The following is a 27,272-nucleotide window of genomic DNA, read 5'->3' as shown; positions in this document are numbered from 1 at the left end:
AGGGATGTCTTGTAAAAAGATCCGCATGCTTCGCATTGCTCAAGCTGAATACATGATTGAAGCATTGAAATTGGGTGAAATTGAAACCGGGCAAGGATTGAATCAAGAGATGGGCTTAGCAAGGCCAGGTGATACACGATGGGGATCTCACTACAGAACTGTAATGCATGTTATGTTCTTGTATCCTTCAATCAAGAAAGTTCTCTTTAGGATTGGGAATGAAAGTAAAGGGGCTGAGGCTAATGGAGCTCAAACTATGCTCACAGTATTTAAGTCCTTTGAGTTTGTTTTCCTGCTACACTTGATGAATGAAATATTTGGATACACAAATGACTTGTGCAATGCTTTGCAAAAGAGGGAGCAAGATATCGTAAATGCAATGGATCTTCTAGAGTTCACAAAGGTAGAACTGGATGTTTTGAGACAAGATTCTGGATGGCAAGAATTCCTTACCAAGGTCACTTCTCTTTGTGAGAAGCACAATGTTAAAGTTGTTGACATGAATGGGAAGTATATTCCTATGCAAAGATCAAGGCAGTTCTACAGAGGTGCTATTAATTATCACCGGTTTCATGCTGATATGTTTTTGGGTATCATTGATAGAAAAGTTCAAGAGCTCAATAATAGGTTTGATGAGGTAAACACAGAGCTACTTAGATGCATGGCATCATTCAGTCCAGCCAATTCCTTTTCTGCTTTTAATGTTGAGAACTTGGTTAAGTTTGCTGGGTTCTATCCACATGACTTTGAATTTCAAGAAATACACCAGCTTCATTTTCAGTTGCACCACTATATCAATGATGTCAGAAATGATGAAAACTTCAAAAATTTGAGAAGTCTAGCAGAGTTGTCTATGATGCTAGTTAAACAAGGAAAGGTTTCTCGGTATGAAATTGTTTATAAACTTCTCAATTTGGTGCTAGTTCTCCCTGTTGCTACGGCTGGTGTTGAGAGGGTCTTTTCTATAATGAATTTGATAAAGAACAAGAGAAGAAGTAAGATGGGGCAGAAATATTTGAATGGTTGCTTGGTCACATGGATTGAAAGGGAATTCTTCATGCAAGCTAAGGATAAGGACATCATCGCTCATTTTGAAAGCATGGCAGAACGGAAAGTTGTCCTGCTTGTAAGTTGTAATCTTTGTTACCATTTTGCTGTTTTAGCCTCTATTTATTTCACATGTTGCCACTTTGATATGTTGATCATTAGTAGCTGGACAATTTCAATTTGTGATCAATTTTATTAATCAATGATGCTACCACTTAATTCTGTCAAATTTTTTTTCTTGCCATCTCCAATTTTGAATACCCATAGTCCAGATCCTGCGCCCGCCTCTGGTTGTGCCCGCGTCGTCGGGACGCTGAGCTCTCCGCCTGCTGGACTGCAGTGCACTCCAGCAGGTTGCACACCTCCTGGTTGGCCCATCGCTCCTCGGGTGTCGCTGGCTCGGGGAGTCGTCGAACCAGGGCCGCCGCAGCGGCGATGTTCTAGCTAGCGTGGGCGAAGAATTGAGGGCGATCCTCATCCTCGCAGGTGCGCCGGTGGACGTCGCGCGCCCGTTGTCGTGCCCCGTCTTCATTGCAGGGGCGCTCGACCACCTGGTGGGGCGCCGCGCACGCCTCTGGCAAACGTGGCCGCTCCAGAGCCCTGGCGAGAGCCCCGGTTGTGGTTGCAGCACGCGATGGTGGAGTGCGCTGCCTCCCTTTGGCACCGTTGTCATTGGACCCCTTGGAGTGCGTCGGCCATGAAGCACTCGCGCGAGGGGTGGTGGCTCCCGTTGTTGGAGCCAGCGTTGGAGGTTGTTCCCGCCATGCCACGAACTCGTTGTTCGTGGGTGGCACAATCATGGACCGCGCCAGGAGACACCCGTAGGTCACCACGGCGTTGCGCATACCAAGGGGCGACTCCGCCGAAGGAGGTCCTGTGGTGCGCGCCCAGTGGCTCACCACCCTTCTGGCGGCGGAGCTGGAGGTGACGGGGTGAGCAGACAGGGCAAGGAGAGGGATCAGCTCGATTCCCTCCCTCGTGGCGAGGAAGTCCAAGCTCCTGAAGCGGACGAGGGAGCCGGGAGCAAAGCTGGTGTCGCGGGTGGCCATCCGAAGCCGGTGACGTACGCGCAAAGGTCCCCTACCTGGCGCGCCAACTGTCATTTCGAGATTAGCGGATCAAGACTACGACAAGTAAATTTCTTTTATGCGCGTAAGGCTTCGGATGGTGGCCTGAGAGGACACGGGGTTAGACTTGTTCGGGCAGGAATAGCCCTACGTCCAGTATGAGGAGCTGCTCGTGTTACTCACGCAGGGTCTGTAGTAGGGGTTACAAACAGGCAAGAGAGGGAGCTGGTCCCAAGTCTCTTGGGTGTGCACTAATGCTCGTGAGGAGAGGGTGTGGATTCTGTTGGCTTCCGATTCCTCCTGTCTCGGGCCCCTTGGTTCTCCTTTTATAGCGCAAGGAGGGTATAGGGATTACAGGTGAGCCAGGCGTGTGGAGAAGTAAAAGAGATAAGCTAAGTAAAGTAAAATACAGGGAAAAGGACCGAGTCCCCACATCGCCGCTTTCCCCTTCGGTCTTTGTCTCCCGTCAGCATGGCTGTCGGAGGGGGGCGGCTGTTGTTGGATCCTGTCGGCGATCCTCCGGACGACCGTTGCCGCTAAGCAGGATGATGATGTCCGACCGCCACAACCGTGCATGTCGTGGGTGACGGCTGACCTCTGTAGCCCTGCATGCTAACCGTGGGGCACGGCCATCGTGTCTCTGTCGCCGGACAGAGCGCAAAACTGGGCGGCACTCCCTCCTGTGCTGGGGGGCGCGTGTAATGAGTGCCCTACGGCGAACAGGGGAGACCGCGGCCGCTGTAGCCTGTGCGGTCGTGGCTACAGTGTTCCGCTTGGGTACTGTGGAGGGTCACGTTGAGGAGCGTGGGCGCCTTTTTGCGCGCCAGAGCCGAGGTACGTTTATGGCGAGATTGGTGGGGGCCCACGATATCTGCACCCTCGTTTGCTGGTTTGCGCCCGAGGCAGATCTTTGTCCTGTGGGCCTGGATGAGCCCGACCCCCTGTGCCCTGGGTCGGGCGAGGCAGAGCCTGGCGGCGAGGGGTCGGGCGTATTCGACCCCAGGACCGTGGGTCAGGCAAGGCGGAGCCTCGCATCATGGGGTCGGGCATGTCCGACCCCGGGACCATGGGTCAGGCGAGGCAGAGTGGAAAGCTCCTTGCCCATGCCGGGTCGGTGGAGATCATTATCGCTGCAGGTTGGCCCGGGCTTTTATGATTGTTTGTTTAAGGAGCATTATGAGGTCGTTAATATTCCCCCCCAACACGATGCCGCATACAACGGTTGAGTGGTTGCACGATGGTTGGGTTAGGCAAGATGACACATCAACTCGGTCCTTAATTTGTGACAAGATGGATATCTCTCAACCCTGCTCAACCACTAAGGTACGAGCCCAACATATTGGTATTTCACACAAGAAACACCCATTCATCTCATCTAAGCATTTCTTTCCTTTATTTCTGAAAACCCATTTTTCGTTTTATGAACACTCACACATTTATTCTTTGACGAAACACATTGTAGTCATGACTGAATTGAGTAAGAAGATCCTAAGCATTCTAGCAAGAATTATTATCCAAACAGAGCAAATCATACTTAGAGATAATTTAGGACAATCAAGGAATAATCATAGCAATCAAGGGGTGGCTATCCAACCATGCTTCAGCGGTAAAACAATATGCAATTTATAAAACAGGCCAATAGGTTGTGTTTCAAAAATTAGGATAAATATGCATCAAAGGGGTGAGATTGGACTTGCCGTCCTCAAAGCCTTCCGGGAGTTCCTGCTCGTGGTGCTGGTCTTCGAGCTCGGGCTCGCGGTCAAACTCCTCCTTGTGCTCCTCCTCGTGTGCTCCGTGATCTACGCACACACAATCGAGCACACAATAAATAAAAGAAAATTAAAGTTTTACCCGTTGACCTTCGAGCAGAGAATGCGAACGGAAAATAGAAGGAATGTGTATTTTCATTAAATTTGGAGATGCCTCAGTGGAGGTATATTGGAGGATGCTGTGGTCAAATTTGGAATCAATTGGAGGAAGTTTGGCGCATGAAATGATGAGTTAACGGAGTGTTAGGGGCTTAAAACAAGGTTTAGGACTAAATTGCGAGAACCAGGGACCTATTCGTGAATATTTCTAGAAGGTGGAAGGGCATATCCGCGATAGAACTTTGAGAGAGGTGGGATGGCTGGTTTGTGAATATGGGAAAGGAGGGGGTTAGATCGAAATTGGGGGGCTTTCTTCTTCCTTGGTTCAGTAGAGACACAGGGAGATTGGGGAGGGCGCCCCGGCGGCGTGCGGCCGGCCTAGGCTCGCCGGCGGCAAGGATTGGTGGTGGGGAAAGGTGGAGGAGGCCATGGGGACTCCATTTTGGCCCTCACCTTGGTGAATTGGTGTCGGGAAGCGAGGGGCCCGGCGTTGGGAAGAGGCGGCCGGAGTTCCAGCGAGGCGGGCGGCGTACTGGAGGAGGGGCGGGGCTAGGGGGAGGCGGCGCTGGTGGGTATGGAGGGGAGCGGTAGGGGCTCGGCCCCTTTTATAGGTGGCAGGAGGGGGTGGCGTTGAGCGGCAGGGGCCGGTGGCTGGCGAGCTTTCAATGGTGGCCAGGAATCTCGGGCGGTGGTGTGCTGGAGCGGAGCTCTACGTGGAGGGCAAGGAGGGGCCGGACTCGGTCGACGAGGAGCACAGGGGCGACGACCGATGTGGGGAGGTGTGCCAGGGAAGGGGGCGACGTGTGGTGGCTGGCACGTGGTGCAGGGCGAGCAGGCGCGCACGGGGCCGAGGTGGCGTGCGGTAGGGGTCGGGGCGGCCAGGCGAGCGGGCCAGGCGCTAGGCGCCAGAAGGAAGGGAGCATGCACGCTAGGAAGGAAGGAGAGGAAAGAGAGAAGGAGAAAGGAGGAAGAAGGAAGAAAGGGAAGAAAGAAAAAGAAGAAAACGAAAAGGGGGAAAAAGGAAGGGGAAAAAGGAAGAAGGAAAAAGGAAAACGGAAAAAGGAAAGAGAAGGGAAGTCGGCGAAAAATGCAGAATCGATCAGGCACGCACGACGGATTTTGGTGGGCACGCGGCGAAATTTGCAGAGGGAGAGAAAGATGACTGTCAGCGTTGGGTGCCGGGACGGCGGGGTCGCCAGGAAGGGAAAGATTTTTGGGAGCTCAATGGTCGAAAGGTTTTGAATCAAATTTTTAGCGGGTGATTTGAGTTAGTAAATTTTACGGATGTTACAAACCTACCCCACTTAAATTGAATCTCGTCCTCGAGATTCGGCTGAATCCTAAAAAGATGGGGAAACTACTTCTTCAATGCATCCTCGTGTTCCCAAGTAGCTTCTTCACCATGCCTACTCCATTGGACTCTGCAAATCCGTACCACTAAATTCCTTGTCCTTCTAGTGACAGTGTCTAAAATCTTGACAGGTACCTCCTGATACCGAAGATCCTTCTGCAAGTCTATTGTTTCTACCGGTACTTGCTTTTCAGGTACTCTCAAGCATTTCCTTAGCTGGGAGACATGAAATACTGGGTGTATATCTGACATTTCTTCGGGCAGTTGGATACGATATGCTACAGCTCCAACTCTTTTTAGTACCTGGTACAGTCCAATATACCGAGGGGCTAGTTTCCCTTGTACTTGAAACCTTCGAGTACCTCGAATCGGGGAGACCTTGAGGTAGATGAAATCTCCTTCATTGAAGCTCAATTCTCATCTCCTCTTGTCTGAGTTGCTCTTCTGTCTGGACTGTGCTGCTTTCAGCTTCTCTCAAATTTCGGCCACTCGGTCTTGTGCCTCTTTGATAAAGATGGGTCCAACTAAAGTGCGTTCTCCTACTTTCGACCACATCAAAGGGGTCCTGCACTTCCTTCCGTAGAGGGCGTCAAATGGCGACATGCCTAAACTGGCTTGAAAACTGTTGTTGCATGAAAACTCTGCATAGGACAAACTCTGTTCCCAGTCCTTGCCATAAGTAAGGACACAGGCTCTCAACATATCTTCCATAATTTGATTTAATCTCTTTGTTTGGCTATAGGTCTGTGGATGATAAGCCGAACTGAAATCCAATTTGGTGCCCATGGCTTTATGCAGACACCTCCAGAACCTAGAGGTAAATTGGGTTCCTCTATCCGAAACAATCCTACTAGGCACACCATGCAGCGTTACTATGTTATCCACATAGAGCCGAGCTAGTCTTTCTCAACCATAAGTGGTCTGTACAAGTAAGTAGTGAGCAACTTTAGTGAGTCAGTCCACTATTACCCATATGGAGTCATTTCCTTTCTGAGTCTTTGGTAAACCCACCACAAAATCCATACCAATCTCATCCCACTTCCAAACCGGGATGGGTAGTGGTTGCAGTAAGCCTGCTGGCTTCTGATGTTTGGCCTTGACCCTTTGGCAAGTATCACAATGGGCGATGAACTGGGCTATGTCCGCTTTCATCCCATTCCACCAGTACTTCTGCTTTAAGTCCATATACATTTTGGTGGATCCTGGATGAATGGAGTATGCCGAGTTATGGGCTTCATCCATGATGGTTTGACGGAAATCACCTTCCTTGGGTACACAAATTCTATTCTTGTACCACAAGGTTCCTTTGTCATCCACTTTGAAATCTGGGGCTTTATTTTCTCTAGTTTGCTTGTGGATTCTCACTAAGTCTTGATCTGAACCCTAGGCTTCCCGGATTTTGTCCTCCAAAGTGGGCTGAATACTTAGCTTGCGGCTGGTATGTTGGGAAACAATGTGCACATTTAACCGTGCCATTTCTTCCTGCAACTGGGTATCCCTAGGCCCGGGTTGTCCATAGGATTTGCTGCTTAAGGCATCAGCTACCACATTTGCCTTGCCGGGGTGGTAATGGATTTCCATATTATAATCCTTAACCAACTCTAACCACCTTCTTTGCCTTAAATTCAAGTCTGGTTGGATAAAGATATATTTTAGACTCTTGTGATTAGTGTAGATCTCACACTTATTCCCAATCAGATAGTGCCTCCAAATCTTAAGAGCATGCACTACGGTTGCAAATTCCAAATCATGGGTTGGATTATTCTGCTCATGAGCCTTAAGCTGGAGAGAAGCATATGCCACTACTTTCCCATCCTGCATAAGGACACATCCTAATCCCTGTCAGGATGCATCACAATAAACGACGAAGTTCCGCTGAATATCAGGCAAGGTTAACAATGGGGCGGTCGTCAATTTCTTATTCAGTTCTTGGAAGCTTCTCTCACATGACTTTGTCCAGATGAATTTCTTATCGTTCCTGAGCAGCTCCGTCATGGGCCGGGCTATCTTGGAAAATCCTTCAATAAACCTTCGATAGTACCCAGCTAGACCAAGAAAGCTTCTTATTTCACTAACATTGGTGGGTTGCTGCCAGTTGAAAACGGCCTTAACTTTCTCAGGATCTACTACTACTCCTTCTGCGGTCAAAATATGGCCAAGGAACGCCACTTTCTCAAGCCAAAACTCACACTTGCTGAATTTGGCATAGAGTCAGTGGGCTCTCAATTTCTCTAACACCACCCGTAGATGTTGTTTATGCTCTTGGACACTCTTGGAGTAAATAAGTATGTCTTCGATAAAGACTACAACAAACTTATCTAACTCATCCATAAACACCTTGTTCATGAGATTCATGAAGTAAGCAGGTGCATTGGTTAGCCCAAAAGACATCACGGTGAACTCAAATTGTCCATAGAGGGTGACAAAGGCCATCTTCAGAATGTCGCTTTCCTTAATCTTGAGTTGATGGTATCCTGACCTCAAATCTATCTTGGAGAAATACTTAGCTTCTTTCAGCTGATCAAACAGATCATCTATTCTGGGGACAGGATACTTATTCTTGATCGTGACCTCATTTAGTGCATGATAATCCATGCACATCCTCATGCTCCCATCTTTCTTCTTGACAAAGAGTACTGGGGCTCCCCATGGGGATGAGCTAGGTCTAATGAAACCACTTCGTTGTAATTCCCCTAACTGTTTCTTCAGTTCTGCCAACTCGAACGCTGCCATCCTATAGGGTCTCTTAGCTATAGGGGAGGTTCCAGGAATAAGGTCGATTACGAACTCTATATCCCTGTCTGGGGGCATTCCAGGTAGTTCTTTAAGAAAAACATCAGGGTATTCACCAACTATCGGGACTTCTTCTATGGCTTTGGCCTCCATGCTAAAAATCATCGGGTCTGGTCCTCTTCCCCGAGTGTGACAAGTTACTCGCACACCATCCGGATTGGTTAGATGTACTATTTTATCTGCACACCCTATCTGACCATCATGTAGGCTTAACCAATCCATTCCAAAGATCACATCTATTCCTTTAGACTTGAGTACCACTAAGTCTGCTAAGAATTCTACCCCACTTAAATTGATCCTTACCCGGGAACAACCTAGTTGACACTGAATGTCAGCTCCAGGCATTTGGGTTAGTAGGGGTAACTTTAGTAGTACTGTAGGTATGTTGTGCTTGTCCACAAAACTTGATGATATAAAAGAATGTGATGCTCCAGAATCAAAAAGTATTGTTGCCAAGACTGAGCTGACTAGGAACTCACCGAGTACCATGCCTTGAGCTTCTCGAGCCTCTTGCGCGCTGATATGGTTGACGCGGGCTCATCAAAATGACAGCTAGAGCGGCCTCATTGTTGGCTGTTGTTGTTGCTGGGGTTGTTGTTGCTATGGACTGGAACACAGTGAGCTCCTAACAATGCTGCCCTCAGTCCATTTACAGAGTTGGAGAAGGCTGAGATGCTGGCTTATTGGCATATGGGCAGTTGGCGATGAAATGCCCTAGCTCACGGCAGTTAAAGCATGCCCTTCTGTTCCCGGTAACTTGACTGGCACTATTCTGTGGGGCCTTGACAGGGTTCTGGCTCCTAAATGGGGTACTAGGTTGATGAGAACCGGATGCTTGGGACTTGGTCCGGTACTGCATAGGAGCTTGGGACCTGGGTACTAGGTGGCTGAAGCTTCTTGGCTTCTGGAATCGGTCCTACTGGTGGGCCTTTGATATGAACCCGCTAGGGTTGATTCCCGATCTTTCGATGAGAGGTGTAGATAACTCGATTGGTGGATGGAGACGACGTTCACGGCCCGACTACAGCCTTCCAAGCTGCGCCTTAGCAACCGATACACCACCTCCAATGGCTGCCGCGATCTTGTGGAGCGCGTCACCCGGCCACTAGGGCACTCGTCCTGCAAGCAATCGAAGAACTAGCAAGAACAAGTATAACAAGTACTGAATTTACTAGATGAAGATGAAAGTTTCCAACTCAATCTCAATAAGGTGGGGTTCCGAAGACAGCAAGACGGGCGGCTGATCCAGCACGCGCGCTTACAGGCAAGTAGCGAGAGCTAAACTTGATCTAAACAAAACCCAATCTGTTTGTGGCAGCTCTAATCCTTATTAATACCTAGGAGGACGACCAGGGGGGTGTTGGGGTCGTGCTCCAACCCTAGAACATGTCCCTAATGGATCCAAGTTGATACACGACCCATTGGGCCAAAATAAGACGACGTAGCACCTCTGGACAGAAAACCTCTCGGTAGTATTTCGATGATTGCGGCCGCCTCAGAATAGATATGGACATGAGTCCGGATCCATATGAAAATAGACTTCATAAGAATTCCAAGGAGTACTTGAACGCCCAAAACGGAGTCCGGATGAGGTCGTGGCGGCCGTTGCAAGTTGGGGTAGAGCTGCAGTCCGAATCCAGCGCCAAAACGTGTTGGATTGGATCTCTTTCTTTCCTTGGGCCAAAAGTGACGTGGTGGCCTGGTGGAGGACGTTGGAAATACTTAGACTTGGCCCCCAATCTACTTCTTTGGTCCTCCATACCTTCCATGTGTGTTTAACACTATTTTTGATCCATGTATGTATTTCTGAAATTGACAACGAACACACATCATGGTGCAAGATCGATTCATCAAATGTATCAAATACAATCATGGTAAAGAATTGTTTCACCTATGAATCAAAAGTTACTAATGTGGTTGTATCCGAGCAGGTTATGTCCTCATCAGCCTTGCTTTCCAGGATCCGGTGCTTGTTGTCCCTCCACTCATCTGCTTTGGCTCTCTCGGTCAGGATGGCCATGTTCATCAAAGTTTTGAAGTTAGGGTAAATCTGAGGAGTAAGCAGGGTCCTCAGCTCTGCATTCAAGCCCTTCTTGAACATATCCTGCTTCTTCTTATCCTTGTCCACTTCCTCTGGAGCATAACGGGCCAGCTCCATGAACTGGTAGGTGTACTCCTCCACGGACTTGTTGCCTTGGCGCAGTTCACGGAACTCATCCTCCTTACGCTTCATGGTGGCCGCTGGAATGTGATAGTGGCAGAATGCTGTCACAAACTCATCCCAGGTGATAGTGGAGGCATCCTAGGTAGCTGCACAGTAATTCCCCCACCAGGCTAGAGTTCTCCCAGTTAGCTAATGGGCAGCCAACAGAACCTTATCCCTGCCCTCACATCCAAATGGCTCCAGCTTCCTCTGAATAACTTGCAGCCAGTCATCTGCATCCAGAGGGTTGACGAACCCGCCAAAAGTGGGTGGCTTGGTCCGGAGGAAGTCCACCAACTTCTCATTCATGCTCTGTCCGCGTTGCCTCTGGCGAGTGATGGCATTGGCCAAGGCTTCCAGTAGAAGGGTCTGGTTGTTCATCACTTGGACCAAATCAATGACCGGTGGGGGTTGTGGTTGCTATGCTCCCACCTGGCTTTCTCCTCTGCCTTCAGGCTGACTCACTTCCTGCTCCTCATGATGCACTGCAGGTGGTGGTCCTTGCCCTTCCAGCTGTCTTTCTGCACTGGGGGTGGCATGGGCCTGACTTGGAGAGGTCCTGGTAGCACGCTTGGGAGGCATCTGCAGATTGAGCAAAATTTCATGAGACTTGGATTTGGACTTAAAGTGATGCTTAGTGAATTAATTTGTATTTTCGAAAAGATAGAATCCACCTCCTATCGACAAGCACATAGACTAACAAACAACAAGCACAAACAATTTTATTATTTTATCGGGGCAGTTACAACACTTGGGGTGAGGCCAAAACACGCACTACACAACCGGTACAACAACACAACTAGGGTACAACTCTAAACTCTAGACCGCTTCATTGCTTGGGGTGCAACTCTAGGTTGGGCATCCTACTCGTGGGGCGAGTCTTCACCCTAAACGAAGTGGTCCTCTAGCAGAATGAGGAGTGCCAGCACATCCTCCTCCACCGAGGGTGGCCTAATGACTTCAGAGCCTCTCCCGAAAGTCTCTGTAGGTGGTGGTGCTGGCGGACCATTAGAGTTCTTCCGCTTGCCAGGTCCTTGGGCTACGGGAGTCCCATCCAGGATCGGGACCTCCTCATCCTCAAAAACCCGCATCCTCCTCCTTGCACGATTCGTGAGATGGCATTCCTTCAATTCCTGGGAGTGTCGATCCTCAGCCTCCTTAAGAGCCTCAATGGTGATAGCCTCATTACTTTGGGCGGTCGCAGCTCGTGCCTCGGCTGCTGCCAGCTTCACCTGGAGTCTCCTTACCATTACCTCTGTGTCCTCGGCTCTACGAATTTGCTGCTTCAGCTTTGCAACCTGCTCGTCGGACAGCTCATCCAAGGTGAGAAGGTAGGCAGCCATGTGGAGCACGGTAGGGTCATCCTCGCGCTGTCCACGTCCCTCCAAAGTCCTCACCCGGGCCAGCCAGACCGGGCGGTTCTTCTTGACAGGCGGGTAAAATCTCATTGGAGTGCGGCCGTGCTTCTCATAAATCTAGCACAGGAAACGCAGAGCCTTCTGGGCTGCCACTTGGTAAGTGTCCTTCTGCCGAAAGCCGGTGGCAGTCACATTCCATGGCTGGATGTCAGGGTAGCGGCTACTCCTTCCAACGTAGATAATCATCTCACATCGAAGGGTCCCATGGTCCTCGTTCTCCCTGCTGGTGTACTCCGAACGCTCATAAGTGCCGAGGCGGTCCATGCAGGCGAACAGCAACCTAGGAAAACCAGGCTCCTCCAAGCAGTGGCTGTTGACCCATTGTTCCTCGGCCATCTAGAAAGAATCGAGGTGTAAATCAGTTTTGCAATTGACCAGGGGAAGCAAGAAATTTTGTAAATCACTTATTTTTGTCAAAAAAGGCTTTTCCGATCCTAATGGTCGTGTCCTACAGCCAACGACACCTCTGATACCACCTGAAGCATCCCCACATAAGTAGAGGCTAAATGTGATACAAATATGAGTTCCAAGAGGCTGATAACATATTTATTCAACAAATGGTTCAAAAACCGTACAACTCCTGAGGGAGTGGGCGCGTAAGCCATGCCAAAAGGATAAGCAAATAAATAACAGTGGCGAGCCAAGCTACTGTCAAGAGATAGCACTCGGGACTACACGATAGCGGAAGCATTCTGCAAAGGCCAACACCACAAGCAGCGTTGGGTGCGGAAGCAACCTCCTACTCGAAATCCTCAGCGACGAAGTCCGGGTCTTCCTCTAGAGCAACAAAATAAGGGTGAGTACAAAAGCACTCAACAAGTCCAACCCCATCCATGGAGGGGGATACAATCAAGAATATGCACAGGTTATATCAAGGATAAGGCTAAGGATTATTTGCAATAAAGCTAGATTTTAACACATGCGAGGGTTCATTTCTGAAAAGGTTTTCACAAAGCATTTGTTTGGTAACCGAATCAATAAGTGGGGTTTATGGCGTTGTTATTGGAAAGGAGGCTTAGTTTGGATGTCTCAACTTCATTTAGCACACTGTTGTGGTGTCCCCTGTAGCCGCCTATCGTAACAAGTAGCCTAATGATTGGCACCAGCACTTGCTATGTCATGAAGTGGAAGCATAAAATAATGGCAATCCTCATCATCTTATTACCAAGACAATTCTTGCCCTGCACAAAGAGTACAAAGTTGATCTTCTTCCATGCTCCGAAGGGGACGAATTTATCTCTATGCTTCATCTGTTTGCTCGCAAGTATAACACTCGTGACATTGTTGAAGAGTATCATATGGTTGGTGTGTGGCTTGTCCAAGGCGGCTGGGAGATCCCTGAGTCTAATTGGGCCAAAGTTGATGGCCCTAACCATTGTCCTGACTGGACTAAATTCTTCAGATTCACCCAAGACATTGAGTTCCTTTGTTTAAACTTGGGTCTAATTGTTTTTGCGACACTTTGTTGCTTATCTATTCATTATTCTTGCATAGGTAAATGCCGTAAAGGCCGAGGAATGAGGTGATTTCATTCTTGGGGTGAAGTCCCCTTCAGAATGCAAGGAAGTGTAGGAAAAGTTTGGTGGATTTTGGGGGAACCGTATTTTTTCCTTCTTTAAGATTAATGCTCCTGTCTGCGAGGCGACGAAGAAGAATATTTTGCATTTGGAGAAAAAAGCTCAGAAGAAGGCAGCTAAAGGTGCCAAGGCTTCAAACCCAACCCCCCCTAATGGTCAAAGAGAAACTTGGAATTACAAAGCACCTTGAGCGTACGAAGAAGGGTCGCCACCCCAGCTCGAAACCATCTCGTGCACCAAAGAAAGCTCGTACCGACGAGCATGTGCTCGAGGGGAGTAGTGGTGAAGAAGTTGGGCATTCAAGTCATCCTCGTCCTGGCAGTGGTGCTATTGTTGCCTAGCCCCATCAAGTTCATCCTTCTACGCCACTGGCTGATGCTAGGGCATCCTCTCCCACAGAGTCTCTCTTCATTCTGTTGAGCCCCCTCTAGCCAGAGAGTGATGAGGAAGATGAAGTGAATATTGTGTGGTGGAACCGCCCTAATTAACTCAGCTAAAACACAATTAAGTCACCTGACATGCGATCATGTGCTTTAATCAAGTTAACTCGGCAGTCCGTCGGATTTCATCCGATAAACCACTACACAGGACCGAGAAAGCATAGCTCACACGAAGGTGAGTGGTTCCAGAGAATACAATAGATCATCCAAATTAAACGAGTACATTAATTTATTTCAACACAGATTCGAAATTTAAACAAGTTTGCAGGGTTCTTAAGCAGCGGAAGTAAACAAACGGAAGCTAGCGCCGAGGTCGGATGTCACGATGAGGCCGATCATGACATCAATGAGTCCCATCCTCGCCGTCCGAGATGGGATCCCACTCGACCGTCCACCCAGGAGGAAGCTAGGGAGGCCAAGTGCCACAAGCAGCAAGCTCAGGGGCTTCAACATCACCTTAAAGATGTGCCACAAGCAAGGCTGAGCAACTATGCTCAAAAAGACTTAACCGACGGATGGTTCTAATCCACCAGCTTCTAGACATGCAAGGCTCTTTGGCTGAGGGGTCATTTTGCCAAAAGCGACTACATTAGGTCCTTACTTTCAATATTTTAGCTTCCAGTTCTAAGTTCATTTACCAATCTAAGTTAGCAGCTATACTAAACAAGCAATGGTTTCCAAGCAGTTAAACAAGTAACAATATTTAGATCACCATCATCTTCCAATCTTACTCAGTGTAGCATAACGATCAAGCAGTCCCAAACTGTGAGAGGCAGACGAATCGATTCAAATTTCTTAACCTCACGACATCCGCGCACCTCGAAGGGTCGCTTCACTTGTCAGCCATCCCCATCAATTCCCAGGCACGTGTCAGGTCCAAACTTCCCTTTTCATGCAATGCTCCACAGTCCCAGCCTATTGCTGCACTGTGACCGCACTTGCACCCACATGATGCACCATGGGAACCTCGTTCTAGGGACAACAGGGGTATAAGCCACGCCCCAGTTCAATCAGGTACTAGGCTTCCCCATCCCATACTAGGTATGAGATTAGTAGTACTTTCAAACACTTGATCACGAACACCATGATCTTTCGACCTTAAACCAATTTCATGTAGACAGACGGAGCCGTCCACCGACCACCAAAATAGTTCACTGAGCCCTGCCTTGTCCATCGTCCTTATAGTTCTAACAAAAAGGAGAGCAAGCAACTCTCATAACTCGCGAGTGACAGGAAATCACTCGACTTTTACCGAGTCCTGTTTAAGCATTGCGACTACTCGGCCTATCGTACTAGTGTTCACATCAAAGGGAAACTAAGTCATGCATCTACAGTTTCAAACAACTCCTAAAATGTAGATGCACAAACAAGGCAAGCAATGTATTGCAAGTAATTAAAACATAGGAATTTATGCTCTGGGGCTTGCCTTCAAGCGGGGCGGTAGCGAACTGGCCCTCGGTGTGCACGGGCTCAACTCCTGCAGGCGGCGGCTCAGCTACAACGTCGTCTTCTGGTGCCGGGTGAAGCTCGTAGGTGTCGTCTGTGAGGCTCAGCTCTACGCGAAATGCAGTGCAAGGGTGAGACACTTAGACGGTGATTTCAACAGCGGTTGCAAGGATTTAACCCAAAAACTATAGCAAAACTACAGGAAAAGGTGCGAAACCCACTTTATTGGATTCTACTTAGAACGAGGATTCCAACCCAAGTGATTTCATATTTTTCTGATTTTTCCTCGATTTAAGATGAAATTCCAAGCTTCTGCTGACTCCAAACGAGTTAAAAGAGTCGGATCGGGGGCAACTTATGATCTGCCCCTTAGACTTAAGGAATAACTACACCAGGATCCTCAGATTTAATACAGAGGAGTCCTCCAAATTTTACAGAAATACCCTCAGTCAAAAGAAAAGACAGAACCGAGCCCTCGGACGAGGCGGACAACACTTGGGCGAGGCGGACAGCACTCGGGCGAGGCGGATAGGGTCGGGCGAGACAGACAGCACTTGGGCGAGGCGGACAGGGTCGGGTGAGATGGACAGGGGTCAGCAGCTCACCTCCGGTCCCACTGACGAGGTCTCGGTGTCGGGAAGAAACAAGCCGAAGTGGAATGGCGGAAGGCGGTAAGCTTCGGGCGGTGGTGAGGTCCAGCGGTGCTCCGATGGCGGTGGTGCTTCTTGTGGACAACAAGCAAGCTCTAGAGCTGTGCGAAAGGATGGCGAAGCGGCTGGTGGGGTCGGTAAGGCACGGTGTTAGGCGGAAGGGGGAGCTCCACAAAGAGCTCAGGCGGCGCTTGAGTGCGAAGCAGAGGAGTGTGCGGCAGCTAGTGCGGTGGAGAAGAATAGAGCAAGTAGTGCGGCAAAGGTGGTGGTAGTGAAGGGAACTCTAGTAAGAAGCTTCGGTACCCCTTTTATAGCTGCGCGAGGAGTTCGGAGGAAGGAAGCGAGCTCAAGCGGGCGCGAGGATAAGATCGAGGGAGAAGAAGTGCTCTGTCACGGCGGCGATTGGTCGACGCCTCCATTGGCGAGCTCGGGCGCAATCTTGCCCTGGTTGGGCAGCAAGGATTTGGAGCTGGTTGCCCTGCTAGATCTGTGCGCGTGTGTGGTTGCGGCCATCCATGGCGGCGGCACCATTGGCGGACAGGAGGGAGGGAAGGGCACTGCAGGCAAGGATGCTGTAGGCGAGGTGACAGGGCGAGCGGTGTGACGCGAGCATGCGTGGGACTAGTGGCTCTGTCGGAGCACGCTACTGGCGGGGCGGCGGAGGAGCTATCACTGCCTGCACGGCGGTTGGCGGAGGCGGCAGCGTCGCGGGACGCGCGCGCGGGTAGCGCGGCCGGGGTATGACAGGAGGGCCGGAAGGCGTTGGGGCATGTGGCCGAGGATCTGGGTGGGCGGATGCGCACGGGAGGCGAGGCCTCGGGCGGGACGAGACAGGGCTGAGGGGCCTGCAGGGCGCTTCTGTGCGAGACTGGGAAAGAGGCGCGCTGCTCCATCTTGTCGCGGCTGGCAACTAGGCGAGGCGGCGCTCGCTGGTGAGGCCACGCCACGTGGCGGCGACGCTTTGGAGCGCGGCGCATGCGCGCTCTGGCACTGTCTGGCCGACGGATCTGTGAGATCCCTCGCTAGGCCCATCTTCAAACCTCTGGATCTCCCAATTTCCAAACCGCACCATGTTGACTTTCTTTACAAGAGTTATAGCACACAGACCAAGGTCCAACTTTTGCAAAAATACCGAGTTCAAAAACATGGTGGATTTGGAGATGCAAAGCTCCAAAGTTTGGAGGAACGCCTGTCTTCAGGACTTAGAGGAAAAACAGTAGCTTGGCTGGTTTTCAGGGTTCTGCGCTGACTTGAGCTGCTGATTCGGGAAACTTCGGAGGTGAATTGGACCAAGGTCCAATTAACAAAGTTGTTGTAGAAACTTAGTTCTCCAACTTTTACAAAGGGATTTCTTGATGCTCTGTTCAACTTTCCAAAGATAAACCCGCTCTAAGGTGCCAGGTTGGGCCGATTTTCACACTCAGCCGGAATTTCCAAAGGAGGCTGAGTTGACCAGACTAGGGGACTTGTCTTAAGATTTAAAACTCGGCTTATTTAATCTAGGTCATTACATATTGATTCCTTTATAGCTGAATGCGCTCCATCCAAATATGTTGATCTTAGCCCTCGTGGTGTAGAGAAAGATTCTTCTACTACCTCAGAGTCGTCTGCCTCATCATCTTCCTCGGGGACTCATCATTCTGCTACTCCTTCGGCGGCCGCCTCAGGCAACAATGATTCTGAAGATGAAGTGGAGCCTGATAGTAGTGGTTTCTTGGTCACCCAGGAAGACCCGAAAGAGGCCGCTCTTTGTATCAGCGTGCTAAATGATGCTAGGCTTATTGGTTGTAAAATGATTGATTTCTTGTCCCTTCGGAGTGGTGGTCACGAATGACAGTTTCTTGCTGAGGTCAGAGATAGTTTTTGCTTTCCTCATGAGGAAGATAGATTTGGTAATTTGGATTTGGAAACAATGGTTGGTGCTTGCGGGGAGCTTTCCCTAAAGAGTTTTACTGCTGCTCGATGTATCTCTTGCAAGATTGCCAAAGAAAAGGAAAATTCCATCTCGTCTGCTGAGGTTGCCGTGCACCAAGCATCGCGTTGCTGAATTGGAAACCCATTTGGCTTTAGAGAAGATCTCAACGAGTAGCTGTCAGCTAATAAAGTTAAAGCTGATGAAGAAATTGCCAAGGCTCAAGATGGGATCAAAACTCTGCAGGAGAAGATTAACTATGCTTTTTCGTCTTGTGATGTCATGAAGAAGAACCTCGAGGCGCTGGCGAAAGACTTAGCGGAGAGAACTAGAGACCTTTTGAAGCATCCCCACATAAGTAGAGACTAAATATGATACAAATATTAGTTCCAGGAGGCTGATAACACATTTATTCAACAGATGGTTCAAAAACTATACAACTCCCAAGGGAGTGGGCGCGAAAGCCACACCAAAATGATAAGCAAATAAATAATAGCGGCGAGCCAAGCTACTGTCAAGAGACAGCACTCGGGACTACGTGGCAGCGGAAGCATTCTGCAAAGGCCAACACCACAGGCAGCGTTGGGTGTAGAAGCGACCTCCTACTCGAAATCCTCGGCGATGAAGTCCGGGTCTTCCTCTGGAGCAACAAAACAAGAGTGAGTACAAAAGTACTCAACAAGTCCAATCCCATCCACTGAGGGGGATACAATCAAGAATATGCACAGGTTATATCAAGGATAAGGCTAAGGATTATTTGCAATAAAGCTAGATTTTAACACATGCAAGGGTTCATTTCTGAAAAGGTTTTCACAAACATTTGTTTGGTAACCGAATCAATAATTGGGGTTGATCCTATGCAAAGGATCCAAGTTTTAACGCAACCATACTCCCCGTCCGCGATAGCTCACGGCACAACTGTCGGACACTTCCAAAATCCAACACACGTCATGAAAATTATCCATCTCCAAGTACTAGTTATGTGACCAAGCCTTAACTCGCCCAGTACCGTGGACACGGCTACTGGGATAGGTTTTAACTCTGCAGAGGTTGTACACTTTTCCCACAAGTCGGGTACCGCAGCGCGGTCACCTTAGTGTCAGTGCAGATCCTATCAAAGCCATTACCCACCTTAGCTAAGCCTGACCAGCCAACACGGAAACAACCGAGGGGTTAATGACCTACCAATGAGGTCTTAACCAGGACCTAAGTTACAAAGATCTTACTTCTTCTCCATGGTCTCCCGTTGCTCACTAGCTCTCCTGATGACTAACAGACTAGCTAGTGGGATTTATGCTAAGCCGTTGCCGCATACAACGGTTGAGTGGTTGCACGATGGTTGGGTTAGGCAAGATGACACATCAACTCGGTCCTTAATTTGTGACAAGATGGATATCTCCCAACCCTGCTCAACCACTAAGGTACGAGCCCAACTTATTGGTATTCACACAAGAAACACCCATCCATCTCATCTAAGCATTTCTTTCCTTTATTTCCGAAAACCCATTTTCCCTTTTAAGAACACTCACACATTTATTCTTTGATGAAACAAATTGCAGTCATGACTGAATTAAGTAACAAGGTCCTAAGCATTCTAGCAGTAATTATCATCCAAATAGAGCAAATCATATTTAGAGATAATTATAGGACAATCAAGGAATAATCATAGCAATCAAGGAGTGACTATCCAACCATGTTTCAGCGGTAAAACAATATGCAATTTATAAAATAGGCCAATAGGTTGTGTTTGAAAAATTAGGATAAATATGCATCAAAGGGGTGAGATTGGACTTGCCATCCTCAAAGCCTTCCGGGAGTTCCTGCTCAAGGTGCTGGTCTTTGAGCTCAGGCTCATGGTCAAACTCCTCCTCGTGCTCCTCCTCGGGTGCTCCGCGATCTACGGCACACACAATCGAGCACACAATAAATAATAGAAAATTAAAGTTTAACCTGTTGAGCTTCGAATAGAGAATGCGAATGGAAAATAGAAGGAATGAGAATTTTCATGAAATTTGGAGATGCCTCGGTGGAGGTATATTGGAGGATGCTGTGGTCGAATTTAGGATCAATTGGAGGAAGTTTGGCGCATGAAATGACAAGTTAACGGGGTGTTAGGGGCTTAAAACAAGGTTTAGGACTAAACTACGAGAACAAGGGACATATTTGCGAATATTTTTGGAAGGTGGAAGGGCATATCCACGAGAGAACTTTGAAAGAGGTGGGAGGGCTGGTTTGTGAATATGGAAAAGGAGGGGGTTAGATCGAAATTGGGGGGCTTTCTTCTTCCTTGGTTCGGTAGAGACACAGGGAGATTAGGGAGGGCGCCCCAGTGGTGGGCGGATGGCCTAAGCTCACCGACGGTGAGGATTGGCGGTGGGGAAAGGTGGAGGAGGCTGTGGGGACTCCATTTTGGCCCTCACCTTGGCGAATCAGCGACGGGAAGTGAGGGGGCTGGCGTTGGGAGGGGGGCCGGAGTTCTGGCGAGGCAGGCGGTGTACTGGAGGAGGGGCGGCGCTAGGGGGAGGCAGCGCTAGTGGGTGTGGAGGGGAGCGGCAGGGGCTCGACCCCTTTTATAGGAGGTGGGAGGGGGTTGCGTCGAGTGGTAGGGGCCGGTGGCCGGCGAGCTTTCAATGGTGGCCGGGAATCTCGGCCGGTGGCGTGCCGGAGCGGAGCTCCGTGTGAAGGGGCTGGACTCGGTTGGCGAGGAGCACAGGGGCGACGACCGGCGTGGGGAGGCGCACCGAGGAAGGGGGTGACGTGTGGTGGCTGGCGCGTGGGGCGGGGTGAGCGGGCACGCGCGGTGCTGGGGTGGCGTGCGGCAGGGGGCGGCCAAGCGAGCGGTGCCAGGCGCGGGCGGGCCAGGCGCTAGGCGCCAGAAGGAAGGGAGCGCGCACGCCAGGAAAGAAGGAGAGGAAAGAGAGAACGAGAAAGGAGGAAGAAGGAAGAAAGAGAAGGAAGAAGAAGAAGAAAAAGAAAAGGGGAAAAACGAAGGGGAAAAAGGAAAAAGGAAAAAGGGAAAAGGAAAGAGAGGGGAAGTCGGCGAAAAATACGGAATCGGTCGGGCACGCGCGACGGATTTTGGCGGGCACGTGGCGAAATTTGTGGAGGGAGAGAAAGATGACTGTCGACGTTGGGTGCCGGGATGGCGGGGTCACCGGGAAGGGAAAGATTTTCGGGAGCTCAACGGTTGAAAGATTTTTAAAATAATTTTTAGCGGGTGATTTGAGTTAGTAAATTTTACGAATGTTACACCTTTAGAGAAATTCTAAGTACCACACTTCTCACGTCAAGGGTGCCGAGGGCTTGCGTGATGACATAATTCGAGTCCTGGAAATCTTTAATTGGACTCCCTCCTCTTTAATTTTGCTCCATTCTTCAATTCTATGATTGGGTTAGCGTCTGCGTGGAACCGCTATGCAAAACTAGGAATATGTACAATGAGCTTGGCGCTGTCGACGGTGTCCGAGCCCTTGCACATTCTGTGTGCTCATTGTTCCCTGCAGATGCTTCTTCATCAGAAAAGTCGCTGAGTAAGAATTATGTCCGTCTTCTTGGTAAAGCGTCCCATGTGTGGCCTTCGGACATGGAGCTTTCTACCGATCACTTGCCCGTTCTTCCAAAAAATATCTCCAAGAACTTTATGATGAATTTCTTCAACAGGAGGGGTGGCCAGTTGACTCACGAAGAAATTGAGCATCTTTCTAATTAGGGTTGCTTTGTCATGTTGTTAACTAGATTTCTCTATTGTTCTTCATATTCTTAAATTCTTATATTTCGTGTTTTGTGTAGCTGCAGCCTCGTCTCCATGCAGATCTTTCTGCCTACCTTCAAATGAAATGTGCTGAACGTGTTGGTGCCTTGACCTCCGAGGGACTTGAAGATAACTGGATTCAGAAGCTTCAAGAACCTGAAAACGCAACCACGTTGCCTGCGCCCCCATCCATTGATGTGCCTATAACTACTGGGCCTTCATCACGCAACGAACAAGAAGTTGCCGAGGTCACTAAAGCCCCATCATCCGATGTTGTGGATCCTAATGTGACTCCCTCAGCTCCCCCCAAAATGCTAGTTGCCCCTGTTGTGGACCCTCTGAAGCCTGTTGATATTGATCCTTGATCCGCCGCTGCAGCGACCACTACTTCAAGTGGTGCTTCTACTGCTATTGAGCCCCATCCGGAGGTGTGATGCCTTTTGACAGCTGAGAGTGCCTTCTGAACAATTTATGTGTAAAGTGATGTAACTAACTTAAGCTAGTTGCTGCACAGGTCCCCTCATCGGATCCTGCGCAGGTTACCGAAGGTGTGGTTCCCATCATGCTACATTATGATAACTACTTCATGTCCTCTGGCATTTGGGAAAAATTGCACGCTCGCCATCTCAGTGCTTCCTTTGATGGCTTCTGGTCTTACAAGATTCGCAAATACGAGGAACATAACTATGAGGCCAAATCTTTTTTCTCTCGATTTTCTAGTGATCTCATTAGGTGTTTTAACACCCTTCGTTTTCGTTCTGCGACATGCGCCATGCGGCGCATAGAGAGGATAACCTCGGATCCCTATAGTGCTTTTAATACCAGTCTGCTGGATTTGAAGCCTCAACCCTTGGATGAGGGGGTCATAGGCCTCCTTGAATATATTTATAAAAAGCCTTCGTGTCCAGATGATGTAGATAATATACAAGTGGAGAATTCAACATACGCTTCATTTGAATAGAACTCTGATGCTCCCTTTTTCCCCTTCGGGTGCAGGGCGCATGCCTTCCGATGAAGAGTTACGAGCTATGGCCAAAGGTATTGTTGATGTTGTGCTTCATGTGTTGGCCGGGGCCTGTGAACTTTTAATAAATGAGGAGTGAGTTAATGTAATAAATATGATGTATCTTTTTTGTGAGTGATGTATCTTTTTGTGAGTGATGTAATTACATTTTTTTCTTTATTCACTACAAGGTTTTATCACTAATGCGACCAACTTTTTTTGCAACAGGCGACTTTCGTTGCAATACATAGGGGTTATTATGACAATAGTCCGTTTTGGTTGCAATAGGGGTGTCATATTGCCACTATTTGTGTAGCGTTGCGACAACAACTTAGTCGTTGCAATAAGCACGCTATATCGCAACGAATATTTGTTGGTTGTAATTGCAGCAACGTGTTGCCACGTTATTTTATAGTGGTGGCAATTAGTTGTCCATATTGCAACGATTATAAAACGGTGCGATAAGTACTATCGTGCGTTGCAAAAGAGTCTTAGATATAGCAACGAACTCGGTGTTGTTGCAAAAGATATCTTGGTTATTACAACGAAAATAGTGTAGTTGCAAAAGAAATCTCGGTTATTGCAACAAAAATATACAATGCTGCAAATGAGTCTTAGATATTGCAATGCTAATATGAATCGTTGCAACTAGTATTAGATATAGCAACGAAAATGGTATTGTTGCAAAAGAAATCTTGGTTATAGCAACAAATACTAAAACCATTGCTATACAGGAGGTGCTATTGCAATAATATATAGTCGTTGCAATATAGGGGAACGCATGGTTGCAATAGATGAGTTTGTGGGTGCCGCCAGCTTGGTTATGTTCGTGGGCCTTTATTTTGGCCCACACATATGGCAGGCCTTTCTTTCACGGGCTGAGAGGCCTAATCCTGGTCTATGTTGTCGTAGCATCGCCTCCCCTCCTTCTTCGCACGACTCCTCTCCTCCGCTTCTCCTCGCGTGATGATGCCGCGCGACCGCCGCCTGCCGTCGTCTTCCCTAGCTCGTGAGTTGCCATGTGCCAAGGAAGAGTCCCCTTGTTAGTCCCCCACATTCTCGTCGCCTCCCCTCCTTCTTCGCACTACTCCTCCCCTTCGTCGCGCGGTCGCTGCCTGCCGTACGTCGTCTTCCAATCCCTAGCTCGCCAGTTGCCTAGTGCCAAGGAATTGAAGGCTCCCCTTGTTAGTCCTCTATGATCTCTTGACGCATGGGATGACACGGGCCTTGTCAGATTCCATCCTCTCAATGCAAGGTATAAAATCGATCCGGACCTATCGCAATTAATTAATTAATTAATGTGTATGCTGAAAAACTTGAGTTATTCAATTATTAGTACATATATTCATTCAATTTTTATAATACTAGTTGATAGTAATAATACCGATGGAGTAACCTATATTTTTTGCAGGTTATTCAGGATTTGTATAGTATTATACTACAAGCCTGAGCTTAAAATATTATTAGTTGGGTTTTTTGCAATATGACACATGAACATGAGGATCGTAGTTGGATGGAATTGTCACGTACAGATGCTGCGTGGCAAAACGGTGTTGCTAAATTCATTGAAGATACCTTTGATGCTGACTCCTTACCAGGACAGACTGTGCCCTATCCATGTAGACGATGTCGTCGCATGGCATATCAAAATAAAGAAGTTGTTGAGTTGCACTTGAATACCAGAGGGTTCGATCCACATTACATAAAACAGCATCATACTGGCAGATCTGCTAAACATGTTGTTATGAACGATGATGATTGGGACATTTGTGAAGGTGAAGAAGGTGATCATGATGATTGCGTGTCATCCACTGAACTGCTTTCATCGCTAATTAGTGGTGCCATGCATGGTGAAATTAGAGGTGATCAGGAGCCAAATGAGTCAGCAAGAAAATTTTTCAAGTTAATGGAAGAAGCTAGGAAAGAACTGTACCCAGGTTGTGAGGAGGCTACCCAAATATCTTTTACTGTGAGGCTATATCAGATTAAGTGCATGTTCGGTATTTGCAACAATGCTCTAGAGCAAGTACTGTTATTATTCTGCCATGTGCTCCCCAAGGACCATTGTGTCCCAGATAGCCTGGACAAAGTTCAAAAGGTAGTTCGAGACCTTGGATTGGACTACCAAAAGATTCATGCTTGTGTTAATGAATGTGTGTTATTCCGTGGAGAAGAGTACGACATGCTGAACGCATGTCCAAAATGTGAAAGATACATATTTAGAGTGTGGTGGTGACGGCACTGGTGGAGTAAATAAGAAGCTCTTACCTCATAAGATACTGAGGTATTTTCCACTTATTCCTCGACTGCAGAGATTATATATGAACGAGACAACATCGGCGCATATGCGTTGGCACAAGGAAGAATTGGTTGACGATGGTAAAGTGCGGCACCCAGCTAACTCAAAGGCATGGAGGCACGTAGATGCCAAGTATACTGCATTTGCAAGTGATCCACGTAATGTTATGCTGGGATTTGCATCGGATGGCTTCAATCCATTTGGTATGTTGAATGTGACTTACACTACATGGCCAGTGATCCTGATTCCTTATAACCTGCCTCCTTGGTTGTGCTTCAAACAATCCTATTGGATGATGTCGATGCTAATTCCTGGGCCTAAATCTCCAGGAATTAACATTGATGTATATTTGCAGCTTCTGATCGATGAGCTTAAAGAGTTATGGGACAATGGAGTTGATACTTGGGATGCGGAAAAAAAAGGAAAATTTTACTCTACATGCAATGCAACTTCGGACAATTAATGATTTTTCTGCATATGCGATGTTGTCTGGTTGGAGCACAAAGGCAGGTTTGCTTGTCCTTATTATCACAAGGATACCGATTACTTGTGGCTAAAATATAGTTCAAAGCATTGCTATATGGGCCATTGTCGTTTCTTGCCTACGGACCACAGGTGGTGGAGGAACAAGTCGAACGATAAAGGAAAATACGCTTTGCCACCAGTGTTGTACAAGTTAGGTGATGACCAGAAGGAAATTCTGTGCAATTTTCTTGAATGTGTTAAGATGCCTTATGCTTGTGCCTCAAATATCAAGAGATGTGTTGATGTCAATGGTTTTAAGGTTGATGGACTTAAAAGTCATGAATACCATGTTTTATTACAAAAACTTTTACCCTTGATGGTGCGCCAAATATTGCCTGAGCAAGTAGTGATCCCATTGATCGAGCTCTGCAGGTTTTTTAGTTCGGTATGTTCAAAGGAGCTTGAGGAAACCGAGATGAAAGAACTTACCAAATCGATTGCAGAGACCCTTTGTAGGCTTGAGATGATATTCCCTCCAGCATTTTTTGATATCATGATGCACTTACCTGTTCATATTGCTTGGGAGGCAGAACTCGGGGGCCCTATTTCCTATAGATGGATGTACCCAGTTGAGAGGTACCTACGTACCCTCAAAGGCTATGTGAGGAACAAAGCGTACCAAGAGGGTTCAATAGCAGAGGGGTTCATCTCGGAGGAGTGCCTTACATTCTGTTCTCAGTTCTTTGAAGGTGTTAGTACAAAGCTGAATCGGCCAGAGCGACAAGAAAGGAGCACTGTTAGTGAACCACCTGCTGGTCTAAGTGTATTTGCGAGCATGGACTTCACTAGAAAGAAAGGTAGCTAGTCATCATAGGCACAATATGGAGATACCTTCTCCTGCTGACTTGTGCAGGATGAGGTACTACATAATATCCAACTGTGACGAGGCCACTCCATGGATAAAGTAAGCTTCATGTAATCCTATTTTTTTATATTGTGTTCAATATCAAACTGACATAAGATTATTGTTTCATTAGTTTGCACATAAACGAATTGTGGAAAACCGACACGCATAATGTTCATAGCAGGCACAAGGCTCAATTTGTACATTGGTTCGAGCGTAAAGTGAGTCATATATATTTCTGTTCAATATTATTCATCACACTTGATTATATATGTTCGTAACATATCTTCCAAAATTTTCTGAGTGTAGATCAGGAACCTACATCCAGAGGGAAAAGCAGATGAAATGATTTACTCTCTATCTCGTGGTCCAGAACAAATAGTTACTGTGAGGAGCAGGTGTTCCATCAATGGGTATTTTCTTCCGGACATCAGATGTAGAGAAAAATCTATCAACACAGAACAGTGGTGTTGTCGTCAAGGGCAATGATGGCATGGAATGGTATGGAGTGATTAAAAAAATCATCACCCTTTAATTTGCTAAACAGCATGAAGTCACATTGTTCGAGTGTGACTGGTATGATGTTCCTGCACCAAATAAGAGCAAATCCAGAGGGTATAGTCAAGATAAATTTGGGATTATTGATATTGATACCACTCAGTTTCGCTACTCAGATGATCCATACATCCTGGCAGCACAAGCGGAGCAAGTGTGTTATGTGAAAGGTGGGAAGAAAGGTACTAAATGGTGCGGTGTCCTCAAAATGAAACCTAGGACCCTGTTTGCCATGCCGAAAGTAGAGGACAGTGTTGGTGATACAAATGTGGACTTGGTTATCACAGAAGTGGAACAAATGAATGTTGAGGACCATCAGGAGGCTTTGACAAACTGGATTAGGCAAGACGTGCAAGGGTTATTAAGTGATGCATCTGTACTTCAAAAGGTTGTGCCCATGCCTGAAACGGATCATGCGGAAATACCAGAAGACGAAGATGATTTTGATGACGCCTACATTGGTGATGGAGTTGTTGCTCCAGTCAATATACCTGGAGAAGACGAAGATATTTTCTTTGTGTAA

The 27,272-nt window shown here is 47.9% G+C and overlaps 1 protein-coding gene across 1 annotated transcript; it reads left to right on the top strand.

Moving 5' to 3' along the window:
* The first annotated feature begins 4 nt into the window (after positions 1–4).
* LOC140223432 (uncharacterized) lies at positions 5–27,272 on the top strand. Its single transcript, XM_072295273.1, has 2 exons — positions 5–1,126; positions 26,742–27,272. Exons 1-2 carry the CDS (start codon positions 5–7, stop codon positions 27,270–27,272), a joined length of 1,653 nt encoding a protein of 550 aa, XP_072151374.1.

Source organism: Setaria viridis, chromosome 7 (genome assembly GCF_005286985.2).
Source record: "Setaria viridis chromosome 7, Setaria_viridis_v4.0, whole genome shotgun sequence".
NCBI lineage: Eukaryota > Viridiplantae > Streptophyta > Magnoliopsida > Poales > Poaceae > Setaria > Setaria viridis.
This window is presented reverse-complemented; position numbering and strand designations above follow the sequence as displayed.

Excerpts from the sequence above, each read along its gene's own strand:
- LOC140223432 (XM_072295273.1), top strand. The coding sequence starts at position 5 with ATGTCTTGTAAAAAGATCCGCATGCTTCGCATTGCTCAAGCTGAATAC. Across the intron at positions 1,127-26,741 it reads AACGGAAAGTTGTCCTGCTT|CATGAAGTCACATTGTTCGA; the intron begins GTAAGTTGTAAT and ends TTTGCTAAACAG.